The 18643-nt window shown below is 36.5% G+C and overlaps 1 protein-coding gene across 4 annotated transcripts in view; it reads left to right on the top strand.

Moving 5' to 3' along the window:
- ATRNL1 (attractin like 1) overlaps positions 1 to 18643 on the top strand; it is a 434071-nt gene that overhangs the window by 36677 nt on the left and 378751 nt on the right. For all 4 annotated transcript variants that reach the window (XM_053983741.1, XM_053983738.1, XM_053983739.1 and 1 more), the window contains exons 2-6: positions 2398 to 2481; positions 4435 to 4548; positions 5028 to 5156; positions 8256 to 8464; positions 17976 to 18150. In XM_053983741.1, the coding sequence (XP_053839716.1) occupies positions 2398 to 2481; positions 4435 to 4548; positions 5028 to 5156; positions 8256 to 8464; positions 17976 to 18150 (711 nt within the window). The remainder of the gene's footprint in view (positions 1 to 2397; positions 2482 to 4434; positions 4549 to 5027; positions 5157 to 8255; positions 8465 to 17975; positions 18151 to 18643) is intronic.

Genomic DNA, 18643 nt, shown 5'->3' with positions numbered 1-18643 from the left:
GACTGATCTGTCACTGGTGCTTCTGAATGCTTTTAAATGTGCAGCATCCTGCTGTCTTTCTGTTACTTGGTAGATCTGTTTTACAGTATACAGAGATGGGAAATGCTCTCTTGGCATGCACCCTCTAATTCTTTATAGGCTTTGATTATAACCCTGCCAACTAGGAAAAAATATTGTTGAGAATATTATGAAAGCTGATGTGCAATTTCAAATGACAACACACAGCATTAGCCCTGTGTGCTCTTTTTAGGAGGTTGGAGTCTGGGTATGATAGACCTGTGGTGCCTGGGCAGGCCACACAAATTGTTCTGGCTTCCTCTCATCACTGAGGCTTTCTCAGAGGTGAGCAAGGAGTGGGGTGCAATGCAGGCACCTCTGTGACTCATGAGTGCATAGTCAGGGTGACTCATCTGGATTGTGGTTATTTGACAAAATCACTGGTAGCCACAGAGGAAAACTGCTGATGAATACCTGGCTTTATATGAAAGAGAATATTACCCTTGATTGGGCAAGGGGTTACCTGAAAGTGGTGCTGCTCATCTTTGTGAGTTATGGGATTTGGTATTTGATAACACTTGGAAAGAAAAATAATACAGAAAAATTCTTGGTATGACTCAAGAAACTTACATTAATTTATATCTGTCTTGCTATGTATTTATTTTGAATAGAACAAGCCCTTATCTTACCATTTTCTACAAACATTATTGCAAAGTAATGCTGTGCTCTTATTTATTTAATTTTTTTCCAACAAAGTGAAATGGCTGTTGCAAAGGCTATCTACTCTTCCAAAAGAAACTACTTATCAAAAAATTACCATCCTAGGAGACAAGGGAAATTGTTTGTACTTTACTGGTACCAAAGGGCTGATCTAATAAAAACAACTCTTGTAAGTCACCTCCATTGCACTATACAGCTTCTAAGAAGGCAATGGTCATGACTGCAAATGAGTACTTGTAATATTTCATACTTCTTCCAGAAAAATATATGTTCTGTGGATTGCTAAATAAGATTTTACTTCTGTATATAAATCATATGACAGCACTGAAATGATTTTGATTGGAATATTATGTATTACTGCCTTTTCTTAAAAAAAGCACACAAAAGAGATGAACAAAACTTTTCTTATTTAGTGATACTTAATGATTTTCTTCTACAATAGAGTGAAAGAAATGAATGTTTCTGAGGATGTTTTTATATTTGTTATGTTATTAAAGAGTGGGATGGTCTGTTTCCCCAGTGGAGTAACGCCACTGGAGATGTGTTAAGACCTGAACATAATCATAAAGGATGCAGAAAATAGAGTGAATTAGTGAAGATACAATGTGCTGAAGATAACAGGCTCTTTCAGAAAGCTTATGTTAATAGATTATTGAATTTCATCTGCTGTTTTATCACTGCATAGATTAATACAAAGTAATAAATATGAATGGATGAAAAAGGTTCTCTTCCTACATAAAAGGAATTTCTATATGTGATGAATATTGAGCTATTAACACTCAAAAAAAGTTATAGCAGATATTTCTGTTTCAAATGTCAGAATGGTAGTTGTTGAAAGAGCAAATAAAATCTTAAATGGGAATAGAGAATAAAATGGAAATAATATTGCTACTGTACAATTCATGGTTCACTTGCATCTTGAATACAATATGCTGATCTCTGTTGCATCTCAGCAGGCTCTAGGAGAATACAAAAATTTATTAAAGACAGTGAGCAAGGATTTCTCAGGTTGGAAAAGGGGCAGAGGAGGGAAAGAAGGGAAATAAAACACAGATAATTACATTTTGAGTGGTATAAAGCATGAACCCAGAGGCACAGCTGTGGACTGAAAGTGTCCCTGAGCTGCAAGTCATTGAAGGTGGTGTGATGCTGTGTGGAGAATCTGCAGGGATTTACTCCTGGGTAATCACTGGAGAGCACTGTGCAGAGACAGGGTACTGACTAGGAATAACAGAGCAGCAGGCTGACAGATGTGCTTATTCAGATTTATATCTTAATTTCTCTTGATCTAGGAGAGTTTTTGAATGGCTGGTGTCTAATTTCCGAAGGAAGTTGTAAGGCAGTGGCAAAGCAAATAAGTAAAGCAAACCAAAATGCTCTTAAACAAACCCTCCTTACACTGGCTTGGATCCATTTTGTGTAAAGGATAATTTAAATTATTTGCTAGTGAACTAGAAAACATACAAGTGAATGCCTGGGGGAAGAAAGCAAATCAATGATATTAGAACAATCAGAATTTGAGTTTTTATGAACACAAATAGTGTGATGAGAAATATGAAGAGAGACTTGACTGTTTTTCCCACCCCAATTTTCTTTCCATCAAGAAAGAGTCTATTGGCGTGTGGATGATTCATGTTCTGTTGTCTCTGGTTTATTACAGCCCTGTTTTTCCTCTTGTAGGTTAACAGAACCTTCTGGATATTTAACAGATGGACCTATAAATTACAAATATAAAACTAAATGCACATGGTTAATTGAAGGATAGTAAGTATCTATTTTCATAGCCTAAATTTTCTAAACAGTTTGGTACTGTGTGTTCTAGAGAGCAAAAGAACTGACATAGAGACTGCATGAGGATATAATATGAACAGTTTGGTGTTTTGTTAGTTTGCTTTGATTTTGTTTAAATATTATATAGAATTTTTAAAAAAAGGTATTAGGATTTTCAGAATTGCTTAGAGTTGGCCAAATTCCATTTCCATTCAAATTGCTGGCAAAAATTAGTCTGACATCGGTATTTGGCTTGTGCTGCAGGCCCTCAAAACCCTGTGATAAATTTGTTGCATATTTGAGTACCTTTATGTAAGATCCAAAAGTAGTTAGAGAATTCCTTTATTTAACTCATTATCTGACTTATCTTATTTAACTCATATCAGTGATAAATCAGCAATGGCCTCGAGTACAGAATGCTTATTCAGTTATGTATTTCTCAAAAGTTAGTGCTTCTATAAAGTATTTTCTTTCGCATTCTACAGTTCCTTGTGTACTTAGTTTTGAAATAGTTTTATAGTTTAGATGCCTCATGCCTGTTGCTAATTTTCCAGTTTATGCAGCACAGAAACACACAGACATGCCTGAAGAAATAATGAGACACATAAATTAGTTTGGCTAAGTGTTAATGGCACAAATTGGTTACATTTCAGGAGGACTCCACCCACCCCCCCTCAGGATATGGGCTAGGATTTTGCTGACTCTAGTTCACAATTCTAGAAGAAAATTAACTCCTTCTGTATTTCCATGTTGTCATAATTTCAATTTCCTTGGATATCTGCTCTGCTGCAATTCAGAAATGATGTGTCTGATCTGACTTTGGACTGCTTATATGCAGAAGTAATTTAAACAAAGGAGCAGTGAAGTCGAGAGTGTTTGCAAAATTATTTAAATTGAATCTTTATTATCTAGAAGACCAAGCTGTAGCTGAATATGTGTCTGACCTAGCTAGGCTTCTCTTTTTGCTCAGTCAGGCTAGCTCAGGAATATTTGTACTGCACTGCACTAAAGTGGAAACACACCTCAACACTGCAGGCAAGCTCTGCTTTGAAGCTGTTCCCCACTCCATTCCTCCTGCTCTCAGGAAATGGCAGAGTGGGAAGCTGGAGGAATCAATGTGCTGCACAGTCTGGGGAGGAGTAAAGCAACCAAATGTCAGCACACAAGGAAGCCCCATATGTGTATAATAGTCTGTCTTAACAAATGAACAAAGAGCTCTCTCCAAAGGATCTGTCACAAAACCCCACGTTTTCCAAACTGACAAATTGCACTCAAGCCTGGCAGTAGCAAGGAGAACTACAAGAAAATAATCATTAGATTTCATGGACTATATATATATGTATGTCTGGTAATTCTGTGATATGTGAAAATTCCCCTTTCCAAAAGTTTACAGATCCATTTGGACCTCAGCCAAAATGTAGTGACATTTCCCAGGTGCTGGCAGAGGGGAGGAGGCAGGCACTTGGACTAATATTGGTTGCAATTTTAGATTTGTGTTTTAAGATTTTTATTTTCAATAATTAGTGTGATACTGGAAGGAGGATGTGTAGGTGATTTTATCTTGAAGGATTTTTAAAGTTCAATGTCCTGACATTGTAAAGTAAATTTAGTGTATTAAAATGAGATATTTTAATTGCTCTAAATTTGTGGTTCTGAACACTGATAAAATCTGGTGAACTTACGCCTCTTATTAACTTTAGTAATTAATAGCTAAAGTAGACTGAATAGACTGAATAGGTAGACTGAATAGGTTATTTTAATATTTTTCTAAGATAAAGGGAAATATTTGCTTGCCCTGACTTTTGTTATTTAACACTTTGAAATATTTAATTACTACTCAAAATGTTTAACCAAGTTATGTTGGCATGATCAATTCTACTGTGAGTTCTTGATCTTATGATCTCAGTAATTCTGGAAATGTGTTACATCAACATTCTTTTTTTTCAGCCCAAATGCGATACTAAGATTAAGATTTAATCACTTTGCCACAGAATGTAGCTGGGACCATATGTATGTATATGATGGAGATTCTATATATGCACCTTTAATAGCTGTATTTAGGTGAGTGTATTTACTAATCTTTCTGTCCACATAATCATGTATGGACATTTTCAGTTATCGGGGAAAAAAGTAACATTAGAGGCTTTAATATGTTTACTAGATTGCTTTCTTATCTTAATATTATGGGAACATGCATGTAAAGTTGTATTAGAATGCATTCCAAAATGTAACAGTTTTGGTTAGATAATCATAGCAGAAATCCTTTATTTGGATACTTACTGCTGGCATTGAATGGAATGTTAATGCTTACACAGAGGCACTTTCCTGGAAACCCCTGATTTACCTTGCAGATACATGGACAAGTTTTATATACCTTGTTTATCTTTTATTAAAAAAAGTTTTAAAAATTTATTTATGAGTCATCTTGTTTCTATACTTAACCAGCAGAATACTGAACTCCCTTTTTACTTTTTTTTTTTTTTTTTTCCCTAAATATAGCAAAGATTGCTTAAAAACACTTTTGTCCTTCTCTTTTCCAGTGGTCTGATAGTCCCTGAAGTGCGTGGAAATGAAACTGTTCCTGAAGTGGTTACTACATCTGGCTATGCATTGCTGCACTTCTTTAGTGATGCTGCATATAACCTAACGGGATTTAACATTTTTTATTCGTAAGTATTTTTGTACTAAGTAATTACCTTTGGTTTTTTTTTCAATAGCATGAGTCATACTCAGTGCTAAGTATCTAAAACCAGGGGCTGGGCTTGTAAGAAATTATAAAGGTATGAGTTGGGGAGAAAAAAACTCCCAGAGTATGTTTTTTTTTGAGTGAAGTCACATGGCTGTTCCCAGAGTATGTTTTTGCTGTGCCATATGGAACTAGAATATATCCCCTCCAGTGTTGATCCAACACATATAGTTGTCATATGGACTAGAAGGGAGATTATATCTGCTGTCATATAAATTCCCTTCTTTTGAACTGGGATCATCTGTTGCTTGATTTTTCTTGCTGAATATACTATGGCTTTTGAAACCTTCCAAACAGTTCCACTTGGAGTTTTGTGCCAGCCACAAAGATTTTATTCTATTTCTTTTCCTCTTCTTGGGTATTTCCCCTCCTATTTTCCATCTCAGTCTACACTCTGCCTTTGTAGATCTTATCTGCACTGAGTGTCTTTTAGTTTCTCTGATGGCAAAGTCTAATCTGATATGAGCATGATTGCTTTTGTCCAGCCTCCTTTTCTGTGTCAGCAGCTCCAAAGATGCAGCTGGCAGACCTGAGCCTTTTCCTTTTTATGTGCACCAGTTGTTTGCAACTTCTGTCTCATTTGGGATGTGCATGTGACACAATGCAACATCTCTCTCTATTTCATGCCTTAGTTCAAGAGGGAATTGCTTGGTCCTGTTGGACCTGTTTCTTCATGTGACAATTTTTTTATGATTGAAGATGTGCCTGTTCATTTCTCTCAATCCCTTCAGATTCTGAAATAGCAGTTATTGGGATGTGGTGGCCAGCACTGCATTGCTTATGTTGAAGTACATGTCATATTTTTGTCATATTCTTTATTAGTTTAAAATTGCTATTTGTGTTTCTGACCATAGCTTTACTCTTGCACAATACTTGGCACATTGTCTGTGGGAAGATTATTGCTGTAATTTGCAGCAGATTGCCCACCTTTGGCCAGATAATAAATAGCTATTCAAAGTTTGGGAAACCTCACTATACATATTGCATTGGAAATAGCAGTCTAGAACACTCGGTATTTTTAATTTTTGTCAGTTGACATCAGTAAAATGCAATCACCTGGCAGAAGTTCTATTGTAATTAGTTACATTTTTCAGTTATCCCTGAAACTTTTATTACAATTTTTATTTGTCTTGGGAGCAAATGGCAATTAGACATGGCATTCTTAAGAAATGAGTGTGTGTGCATTCTTTCATTACTTGGTAATGTGGTGCATGCTGCATATCATTACCTAATATTTTTTTCTTTTCTAGATTTAAAATAAGTGAAAAAAACTTGCCAGTTTTTATTTCCATTACATATATAACTCATCAAATCCTGTGTACTCTGTTCTTCTGTGTCTTTTATTGCAACGGATACTTTTAAAACATTTTTTTTAATGAACCAGCAGTAACATTTTTATGATAAAGAAGTACCTACAATTACTTTTATGGCTGCATTAACTTTTCTTCTGTCACTGGTCTATTGCACGCTGCTTCTGTTACCTTACTTTTGTTACCTTACTTACCTTCCTTACTTTTTGATTTCATCTTGATGGACCACTTGTATCCCTTTATTTTGGGGAAGGTAGAAACACAAAATCTGTGACCAAAGTGCTATTTCAGTAGCAAACAACTGTAATCACTTCAGAACAGTCTGAGTAAATTTTCTGTTCTTTGGAGTCAGGCAACTTTCTTCCAATTCTGCTGATCGAGTTTTTCTCATTTTGTTTGAATCCTTAATGAACCAGTTGGAGTGGGAAATGGTCTGCTTTCCAACTAATATTTCCTGGTGGAAAAACTTAACTGTTCACCTTCCTGCAGAACACTCCCTTGTGAGTCTGGGGGAGAGTTTCCTCACATCTGTAGCATGCAGCTGGTAATGCCATCAATGGTTTTAATGCCATGTGTGTTACCAGCTAAAACCCCCAGGAGATTTGGAATGATGGTCAGATGTGGAATTTTCTATTTTAGCAGTGCAACAGAATCAGTCCTTTGAGAAGTGAGTCTCCAGAAGACAAAAATGTGTCTCCTCACTGTCCTACCACAACTACATCTTGTCAAAGGCCAGCCTTGAACAATTCTTTGCTAACTTTTAACAGCCCTTTCTTCATTCAGTTAGAGCTTCATTCAGTAAGGAAGACTGTGAACAGTGTCCATTTCACATCTGCAGGGAGTGGTCTGTATTATCATCAGAGGATTGCAGTAACACTTTATTCTGAGTTTGCTGTGAGTCATTGAAAAGAGTTTCAAATCCTGTTTGGACTTCATCAGGCACGTACTGCCTGAGCTCATGGAAACTCTTGGACCCACATATTCCATGTCCTCCACCTTCCCTCATTTCAAGGAGTTGTCTGCATTTCTGGAACCACTTTGCTTAATTTTGCACTCCAGTTGCCTGTGATCTCAGTGTTTGGTAGGGTGTATCACAGAAATGCTAACTTCCAGAACAGTCACAGACTTCTTTCAGCCTAGGCTCTCCTGTTTTTGCATTTTGGACTGCAGAGTTAAGGTGGCTCTTGTTAAGGGTTCAAAGAATGAAGTGCTACCTGTAAGTAGTTTCAGGATATTAACCATCTTGTATTTTTCCTTACTTGTTCTTCCCTCTTTTATCCTCTCCAGATGTTAGGTTCACTGTTTATAGCATGGACCAAAGCTACTCAGGAAAACCCTTTAACTGTATGCCTGTGTGGAGAGTTTAAGCTCATTGACTTCCAGTGTGGTTGTTTCTAGAGATAACAAGCATTTGAAAGGACTGAGTGCTTATACTGGAATATAGGGCAAAAATAGGTGGTGATCTGTCCAAGCAGGGCCTGTTCTTCTGCTTAATGTCATTATTAGTTGCAGTGCAAGGTATTTGTGATCCTGAGTTCATCAAAGACTTTGTATGTAAGATTAGATCAACACCTTTTGAACTCGTCTGCCTGTAAAATCATTATTAAACTTTTGTTTTATCAGTATATAGAAATTTTTCATGGTAAAACATATTTTATCTGACAAATACTGCTGGACTACTGTCAGATAGCTTACATTTTTTTTTTTTTCAGAATTAACTCTTGCCCTAATAACTGCTCAGAACATGGCAAGTGCACAACCAGTGTGTCTGTACCGAGCCGGGTGTACTGTGAGTGTGACAAGTACTGGAAAGGAGAGGCCTGTGACATTCCCTATTGCAAAGCCAACTGTGGGAGTCCAGATCATGGCTACTGTGACCTGACAGGAGAGAAGCTCTGTGTCTGCAATGACAGCTGGCAAGGTAAGGTTTGCTTAGTTTAGTGTCTAGGTAATTTGATTTTCTCCCTTCCCTCCTTTTAATGTTACATCATTGCATCATATTTTTAGTGTTTCCTGAAGTTAAGTAGCCACTGTCTGCTTTTTGTTGGGTATAATTTGTAGCAGCCTGTCAATGAAAAAGGAAGGTGAACTGCTTTGTTATAATGGTGCAAGAGTGTCTGTGTGGGCTAATGGATGTACTGTAAGCATGTGGTACAGTTTTATTCCCAGTACCACAAATAATTGTTTCTCATTACAGATAAATTATTTAAGATCCTAAATGTTTAATTCACTTACTATAATTATGCTATATGCTTTTGGATTTTTGTTTTTATTGTTTACCACTTCTGTTACAAGTCTCAATTGGCTTAGCTTGCTATGCTTAGAAATTGCCATTCTCTTAACAGAAATATTAAAATTCCTCCAGACTATTTAGCTGATATGCCCTCTTCCCATGACTTCCTGCCTCAGTTCTGTTTTATTGCTGTTTCTTTTGGCATGTCAAAGGAAATGGCTTTTTAACTCCTGTGAGCTGTCACACCTATTACTCCAGAGTCATGATGAGATCTAATACATTTCACTTCTTAATAATTAATGAGTTGTTCATTCAAAGGCAGTCAGTGCACCCACAGAAGTGAAGTGGTTTAGCAATATGGTCATTGAATGGAAATAGTGTAGACTTGTTACTGAGTCCTTTGAAGCCTTCCAGGACTGTAGTGCACAAAAAGATCCTGAAGGCTTAATCTCTGTCCAGAAGTTGTGAATAGAATTTGCAGCAAGACTATCACCCTTTTAGTTGCAATGTCAAATTGATGAGTACAAAATGGGGAAATGTCACAAATCTTTGGAAATGCTTTTTAGCCTGTACCTTCAGATACAGTGCTATGAACTTAATTAGAAGTTTTAAGCAGAAAATAAAATTAGAAATCTGACCACTGCTGCTAGTACCTTCCTTTCACCTGGCATTTCTGTACATACTAACTTTTCACTCTTTCCTACAGATCATATAAAGATAATTTGCTTCATCATTCCTTGGATTGTCACTGAATCTACATAGATTTCAATTAATTTTTTTAAAAATTCTGTCACAGATGATCTGGCTTGGATATATAATTGTTTTCCCTTACTAAATACCAAATTTTCCTTAAGCTCTTGGAGACGACTTTCTTCTCTCTTTTATTTCTTCATTTATTTATACCTGTATATTCTGTACTTTCTGTACAGATACTATCTTCTGTGCAGATTATTTACAATGATGGAATCATAAATTTTTCTCTTGCTATCTGACAAGCTTTTCTTGTGTTTGGTAATTCAAACCAAGTGGCTGAAGGGTTTTGATTTGTATGCTTTAGGAGAGAATTTCAGGTTTCATTTTTTATTACTCTAGTCTTTTTATCTTCTTTTGAGTAACTTTAGTAGTGCCTGTATTAAAAAAAAATCATTCAAGTGCATTGATTTAGATGTGTAATAATTAGAACCCCAAATTCAGAATATAAATTCCCGGAATTTCCTAGTTCACTGTGTAGTTTCTTTTACAATGGTGACATCTTGTGGTTGTTGTTAAAGGAGCAGCTCTGAAGAACGTTACACATTTAAAACAGGTCTTCTGAGAAGAGAATGCTTTAGGGTGTTCTCTGAGATGGAATAACTTTTTTTGAGTAAAAGGTAGGATCCTCTGATTATTAGATATGTCTCGTGGAATTTAATGCAAGGATCTTGTGGATACTTGCAGCTGGCTGCTGGTTGTACAAACACAGAATAAAGCTTCAATAAAAACTTTTAGACTTTGAAGACAAATAATTGACATAATTTTTATTTTTAAGACACGTTTCATTTAAAAAAATGCACTTGTTAAATGTATTGTTTCTTTTAGAATCAAAGTATTTTTAATAATGCAAGTAATCTTAAACATTCCTGAGGTGGTTGGTCTAAGAACAAAATTGAGTATTTACAGAAAGTCTGGTTAATTTAAAATTTTCACCCAACATAAGGGAGGCTGAACTTTGCCCTAAGGAATATTTTTTTTGAGTTCTGTACCATATTATACTGTCCCATTCCTGGCTAATCTGTCTTGATATTATCTAACACAAGGCTGCGGATGTAATTCAGGGAGGAAAAAAATATGCCTCAAAACTACTGACTTGCTTTCTCTTTCTTTGCTAGGCACATGTAAAAGAGAAATCTCTCTCTGACTGAGACCAAAGTGGTGGCTCTTGCACAATTTGACCTATTTAAGAATTTTATAGAAAGATGCTTTTGCTTAATATGTTTTCACAGCCAGAAGATTCTCTTTGATACCAGGAACACCGTGTCTTGGATTGTTTCAAGCTATAAAGGAGCAGAGAGATTTCCAAACAGTTAAAAACTTCTGTGACAGGTGAAAAAATTCAGGATGACAGAAGGATAGCCACATTTTTTAAAGAGGGTTAAGTGGACTACCTTTGAAATTGCTGAAAATATTGCTGACTCCTGGGTGTAGACAGGGGAAAAACAAAATAGTTGAAGGCTCTTGAAGTTAAGAGAAATTTTATTGATACTTTGATCATTGAACATCAGCACTGCAAGCAAAAGGGGAATCTAATTACAGGGTGTCTTTAAATTAGTCTTTAAGAGGATGAGTAGGGTACCTTCAAAGTAAACCTGATCCTTCACATTTATTGTGTTCTGGATTGCATTATGAGAAATAGAGGAAGTGCATTCCTTTTTTAAGGAACTACACCAAAAATGGGCTCTAGGGTTGCACATAATGCACACTAGCCCCAAACAGGCATTCAAACCTAATCCAAAGTTAAAACACCAATAAAATTTTTGGAACGTGTATAGTTAGTTGGTTCTCCCTACAGAGCTGCTCCTAGCAGATAGACATGTAGCAGAAGACCAGATTCTGAAATTAAACTAATTAACTCCGAAATAAGTCCATTAGCAATTCAGGCTAACATCTCTCTAGAGAAAAATGAGTCTTTCTGTAAGGAGAAGAGTAAACAATGAAAGTATAAGAGAAGCTATGACTACTGCAGTGTAAAATCAGTGTTTTGCTTGCTTGGTACTATGATATTTATTCTAACAGCACCTGGAGTGTGGCCAGAACAACTCTGTCAATGGCTGTCTAACTCAGGTTTTCCTGGAAGTACTCACTGGATTTGGGTTTGTTCCCACTTTTCAGTGGAAGGCTTTGATGTCAAACTCTCTTGTTTGGCCTGCCTTATTCCCCAGCGTTGAGACTGAGCAAAGTTGTGCTTCTGTGATGCTGGGTTATTGAAGGTTTGAGATGGGGGCTCAGGCAGCAGCAGGTGAAATGCAGCACTGGGAAGAGCTTGTGCCAAATGCCTGGAGATCTGAAATCTGAGATTTTGGCCCATTGTGCCTGGATGTTCTTGAACAGAAAGCACACAAGTCTGTGTCTTCAGAGATGAGGACCTGTGATGTAACATTTGCTTTGGCCAGATCTATTTTTGGATGGAAAAAGAAAAGAAGCAGGTTTCTTATAACTGTTCTGCCCTGTGATAATGCCCTCTTTGTCTCAATTTTACTTTACAGGTCGTCTCCTGGCCAAGTATCAATTCAGAAAGGAGAAACTGCAGTTTTATAGTCTGGGAAATGTCCTCTGAAATATATGTGCATTTATACTCTATCTGCATATAAAGACACATATCCAAGGAACCTTTTTGTCCCTCAATTTTAAGTTAAAATCCTATTTCTATGGTCCATATTTGTAAATATTTTAATGTTGATCATAGAAATGAGAGTTATGTAAGAAAGCTTTAGATCTATAGAATTGGTAGGAAGGAATTGTCTTGTAATGAATAGTTATTTCATACATACTGGAAATGTTCTTCAGATTTATCTTCAGCTGGATTTTAACAATTTGACAAGCATCCTTGGAGGACTGCGCAATGTGTAAACAAAATATAGCTATCATAATTAGAAATTTAGTATCTGAAAATTGTGTGAGAAAAATCAAGTGTCCTTATTGCAAGAAAAAGGACATCACAGGTAAATGAAGAGCCAGCTCCAGTTTTAAATACCTGTATGGTGTCATTTGACAATTAGAAAAAGCAAGTTTAGCAGAATTTATTTGATTTGTTTCACTAAATGGCTGCATTAATGGGGTTGATAATGCTCTCTATGTCTAATTAGGATGAGATTTAGGAAGGGAGTCCCCTGCTATTTGTGACTTTTAATGAAAAATGTAATCTATTTAGAATAAATCTATGACCTAACTATTTATTTTAAAGGCATACACTTAGATGTATTAAAATAGAACTTGATTGAAATAATGATCCCAACAATACCTTGTCCTGAATAGAAAAAGTAGATAGTGCTCATCTCCCTGATAAGGTAAGATACAAAATTTACTTTATTATCTATAGCACCTTCATTTAAGATTAGGAAGAAAGCAATTAATGCAGCTCAAAACCTGTTAGCTTCATTTCAGCACTGTGTAGAGTTCTAGACCATAACTTGAGGAAAGAAATAATGAAACATATATTGTGATTAATAACAAAACAGTTGAAATCTGAATTTATCAATGTAGTTCATAGGAAGATAGTCTGCAAGAAAATTGACACGAAAATGCAGTATATTTTACCTGAACCTCAGCAGCTGATGACAGGAAATCATTGAAACTGAAGAGTGCAGTGCATACATAAGGAAACAGTAAGGGGAACTCAGCTGCTTCCTCATGAAATGTGAGTGGGTGTGCTGAACACATATGGAAAGGTATCAATGCTCCTTAAAGGCTGATCTTAGGACTGATATTGTTACATAATTTTTGTAATCTACCTATAAGGCTGCTAATGAAATCTGGTAATACAGAGGTGGAAGGTACTTTAAATATGAAGGATAACCAGAATATCCTGCAAATAATGTGTGGAATTTAATTACTTCAGTATAAATTGTAAATTAATACATTTAGAGACTAAGATTAAGACTAAGATTAATAATTTAGAGACTAAATTAAGAATTTATTTTATAGTCTTGGATTGAAATGTAGAAAGTGACATGGGAGAAAACTTGCTTGTCTATCTCAATTAGAACATGAACTAATTAACATAATTCATTTTATATACTCTGCAAACTCTAAAGTGCCAAGTGCAGTGGTAGGATGATCGCTCATAGAAGTTCCAGTTAAATATATGAAAGCATTAGTAGTATTCTTCATGTTTTGTTACTATGGTTTAATGGATACAAATAGAAACAGACTCAGAGGGAGAACCATTAAGATGGACAGGGCTGTGGAAGTCACTAACAGAGCATGGTTTATTTAAACAAGTAAAATCAAGGCTGGGAGGGAAGAGTGTTGCTCTTTATAAACATTTGTGGGATGTATAGACAGGCCAGATCTTTAAGTACAGTGGTAGCAACACTGGTAGAAGAAAAATTAGGATAAACTGGTCATCAATACATCATTTGGGAACTGGGAGGAGGCTTTTGTCTTAGAGCTGTGAAGTTTTCTAGAAGTTGTTAGCAGAGATACTGGACCTTGGTAGCTTGCTGCCATTAGGATGGAGTCTCAGAATCTCTAGTGCAATGGGTATTGTCAGCTACAGCTGATCTGAAAGTCCCTGCTTCTTTTAGAGCCTGAGAAGCAAAACCTGGTTTTGTTTAAGATGAGAAAACTTGTGTGATGCCTACCAGAGACTGTGTTTGTTCTCAGTCATGGAAGACTAGGAGAGCTTTCCCTGCTTCTAGTAGACAATGCTGTGACATCTGGCCTTATCTTCTGTGCCAGCCTTGTTGATCTTGAGTGTGGGATCTGGAACTGAACAGTTAAAGCTGGAGCTGTACCCACCCATGGCAGGCCCTGCAGCCCTTCTGGCTGCCCTGCTCAGACTGAGCCTGTGCCTCCCCCACGGCCAGGTCGCCCGTGGCTGATCCACTCTTCCTGCCTGAGGGGACAAACAGGGCTGAGCCACAGCACCCAGGGGCCATTTCAAGAGCTGCATCAGCTCGTGTGGGTTAGGATTTCTGTGTCATTCCTGGAGGAGCCTGAGTCCTGGCACAGCTTGCTGCCCTGCTGCTTTAGCTGGACACCTCAGCAGGATCACTCTGCCTGCTATTGAGTCTCATTTTCAGCAAGACTATTTGCAGGATAGGAGAAATACTTACATCCAGGATGGATATTGCAGAGCTGTGCCAGGACAGTGTAGGGATACATGGGTACACCTACTGTTAGAGTGCCTAGAAGGAATTACTGAGCCATTCCAGCACAACTGGTCTGACTGTAGGACTGGTTTCAACCACTGAATTGTGGTGGTTGAAAAATTATATTAAAGGAATAATTCTCAATTCAAATGATCACACAAAGAAAACCAGAATAAACAAATGCTTTTAAAATTTCTTTGATTAGATTGCATGAAGGGCACTGTGAAATTTATGTTCAACACATCTTAAACTTCTGGTTTTTTCTCCTGTGCTCCCAAAGGAAAAGATTTGGTTTGAAGACAGTAGATGATGTTTAGTCATTTAGGTGGAAATTGATCTTATGACTCAAACAACTGGAATAGATTGTTACTTTGGCTTTTCATGAAACTCCTCAATAAATAGAAATTAGATTATTTCTTTTGTGTGGTGGGGATAAATCACTTTTTTAAACCTATAGAGTTTTTTCCTACCTTAGAGGATAATGTAATTGACTTCCAGTTCAGGTTTATAGAGTTGTTTGCTGTTTTTAAACCATTCCCTCCACCCCCTGTGGATTGACTGACACATTACGAAGATAAGAAAGAAACTCAATTTTAAATGAATGGAGAAAAATCATATTTGCATAAAACATAACAAAACATATATTTCATTATCTTTATTCTCAGCTGTAGTGCTCTTTGTTGCACAGAAGGCATATATTTAATGAATGTAATATTTCCAAAGAGAATATGTATTTTTGCTGAAATAATGGTGTATGTATTCAAGTAGGAAAATCTATAAATGATATTCATAAGTCCTACGTTTACCTTGTTTTTATAAAGCAATAGCCATATAAAAGAATTTGCTTTTAAAATTATGTTTTGATAGAGGGCAGTACTATTCTATTATTTTGCATTTTTGCAGCTATATATTCCATTTTTGTCCCGATTGATACATAACGTGGTCAGCCCTTGCCCATGGCAGAGGGGTTGGAGCTAGATGATCTTTAAGGCTCCTTCCAGCCCGAGGCTTTCTCTGACTCTGTGGCACTGCGGTGTTTCTGCTTTCCCTCTCACCTTTCCCGTTGTTCAGGTCTGACGGAGCACTGAGGCTGGAAGAGGGCTGTCTGTGACATTCTTTCCATCACTGATCTGGCTAAGATTTTTACATTCTTAACTGAGTATGAGGCGGTTTTCTTGCGTTCGTTTTATTGCAGTCGGTGCCCGGTATCTCTGTCTGGATGTGCCGCAGGAATTCTGGCTCTGCTCGCCGCTCGCCACCAGGGGTCCCCGCTGGCCGCGACATCCCGGTGCCCGAAGGCTCGCGGTGACACCCGGCAGAGATACTGCTTCTCCTTCTGACCTGCAGGCACCGTTTCCATCATTTTAAGCTCTTTCCTAATCAAAGGATACTTAATCAATTGTTTATTTTAAATCCCTTTTACATTCAAATTTCCTCCAGTGATTCACCAAAATCACGATTTTGCTCAGGTTACAACTCTATTATAGTATAAATTATTGATGGTTAAGAAATAATATACTGAATTGTTCATGCTGTCATTAGACCTCATTCAGATACTGTTAATCTTTTCTGAGGAGACAGTAAAATGAACTATGGGAATTGAGTGTCTCCATCGTTTAGTGAATGGAAGGTAATTTGGATACAAGTGGATAACATTCTTGTATAGTATACTAGGAAAAGTTGACAGCTGGTTATGTACACTTTGGATACCTGGTTGGTGTGTACAGGGAAAAAAATGTAACAAATTGCCCCCAAAATTACAATAAACATTGGAAAAACATAAATCTCCCTGTGCTCCCATTCCCCCACGATAATGTTTTAAAATCATTGTAAACCTGATGTACATTACTTATTTAGCTTAGTAAACGTCAGCAGCTCTCTCTTCTAAAATGATGTCTGGTCTCTCCTTGACACATGTAAATCTTTGCATCTGGAGTATCCTTGCCAAAGAGATCTGATACTTTTTACATGAAGAATTATCTCCTCTTGTTTGCTTTGAACATGGTTTCTTCAAGCTGCATTTCATAAAACTCAGCTCTTTATATTCAGAGAGACTGTGGGCTCTTCATAGTCACCCTCTCTTTGTCACTTATTTTATAGACATTTATAATTCACTTCCAAATTTTGGGTTTTTTTTCCAAGTGAAAAACTCAGTAGTTCAAAGGGATTCAGTGGTTTCTGTGATTGGAACATCCTTATTACTCTTCTGTAAACAGTCTCCAGCACTAATCTCTTCTTTGTTAGTAGGACACAGTTTTCTAAGGTTACACAAGCCACAGATTTATGCAGTGAGGTAACAGGATTCTCGATTCTGACATGATTCTTTATTTTGACCATTGCTGAGTGGTGATGTAATATTTTCATGAGCTATCCTGAGATGATCCTAAAATGTACCTTACTTAATCTTCAATTTGTGTTGAATTTTGTGTTTTTTATTGTTCAGTCACATGGTCAGACAGGAACTTTTTCTGTGGTTCTTCAAAGGCCCTGGAATAATAGCCTTTATCAGCTATATATATATATATATATTTATTAATATATTATATTTAATATATATTATAGGTTTTAAATAAGATCTAGAGCATAGACTGATGATGAAGAGATCATATTTTTGTTATTACAGAAGAAATAAAAAATTGATTTTGCTGTTCATGATTATAATAGTCTTATAGCTAAAAAAATTATGCATTTTGCTGACTTTTCTTACTTTGACAAAAATGACTGGCCAAAATACATTTGGAAATGATATGTAGTAGTTTTGGGTTTGGTGGCTTTGTGTAATGGTCTATAAAATGTTATAAAATTTAAATATTCAAATCATTCTTTTGATAGAGCACTTGATAGTGTATTTTCCTCTTGAAAAATGATTCAGAAAAGCATTTGCAAAAGGCAAACTTCTACTTTTAAGATTTAATATAGTATAATGCATATCGTAACTTAATTTACTGTAATATTATTTGCTCTGATATACACTTATTCTGGTTCAAATACAGTATAGTTTTTCTCCAAAGGTAACATACAGTGCAAAAAATTTTAGACCTAAATGATAGGTCATCTAAAAATGTGATGCTTTATGCCTTTCTTTCAATTTGTGACTCACAGTCTCTTTTCTGAGAAGAATGTGGAAATGAATTGTTATTATTTGAGCTAATCTAATGCTTTCAATTAGATTGACATCCCATGTTGTCAATTTTTTCATTGAGCATCTGTTAAACATAAAAGTGTACACCATATTTTATCAGAATGAGCAATCCTGACATCTGTAATTAAGCCTCCCCTGTTTCTGCTTTATTGGCTTTAACATCTCTGTCTAACAGATTGTACAAATTGCACATTTGTTTACAAAACAGGCCCAGATTGTTCTTTGAACGTCCCCTCCACGGAGTCTTACTGGATCCTGCCCAACGTGAAGCCCTTCAGCCCCTCTGTGGGCCGTGCTTCCCACAAGGCCGTCCTCCACGGGAAGTTCATGTGGGTCATTGGTGGATACACCTTCAACTACAGCTCATTCCAAATGGTGTTGAAGTGAGTGATTTCTCCTTCCTGATGGGGCTTAGGGAAAGCAGATCCTACCAGGGAAGGGGCTTCTATCTTCTAATTTAGCTGAAAGGTTTATATCTCTTCTAGATTCTTTATTTTATGCTTGTAATTTTCTTATGATTATAGAAAGTGAAAATATGGGCAACATCAAACTGTAGGTGATATTTATATGTACTTCAGTTTGAATAACTGCAAAACATAAGGAGCTTTGTGGTGATAAAATAGTGAAAGAAATTCATTGCTGATATTATCACACAGTACATTTTGAAAGCCTTGTGCATTATTGATGTTAATTTATGGTTACAGGACACTTGTATTTAGTGCTTGCACTTTGCTGGTGCCATGCCAGTAAGGTCAAGCAGGTCACCTGTATTCCACTTTTTTATACTTATGGCAGTTTGTGTGTGTATTTGACCACAAAGTTGTGTGTATTTGAAAACAAAGTTGTAGCAGCTGTAAATAGGACCCAGGTGATGTA

The sequence above is a fragment of the Vidua macroura genome, chromosome 8 (assembly GCF_024509145.1).
Source record: "Vidua macroura isolate BioBank_ID:100142 chromosome 8, ASM2450914v1, whole genome shotgun sequence".
NCBI classification, from domain to species: domain Eukaryota; kingdom Metazoa; phylum Chordata; class Aves; order Passeriformes; family Viduidae; genus Vidua; species Vidua macroura.
This window is presented reverse-complemented; position numbering and strand designations above follow the sequence as displayed.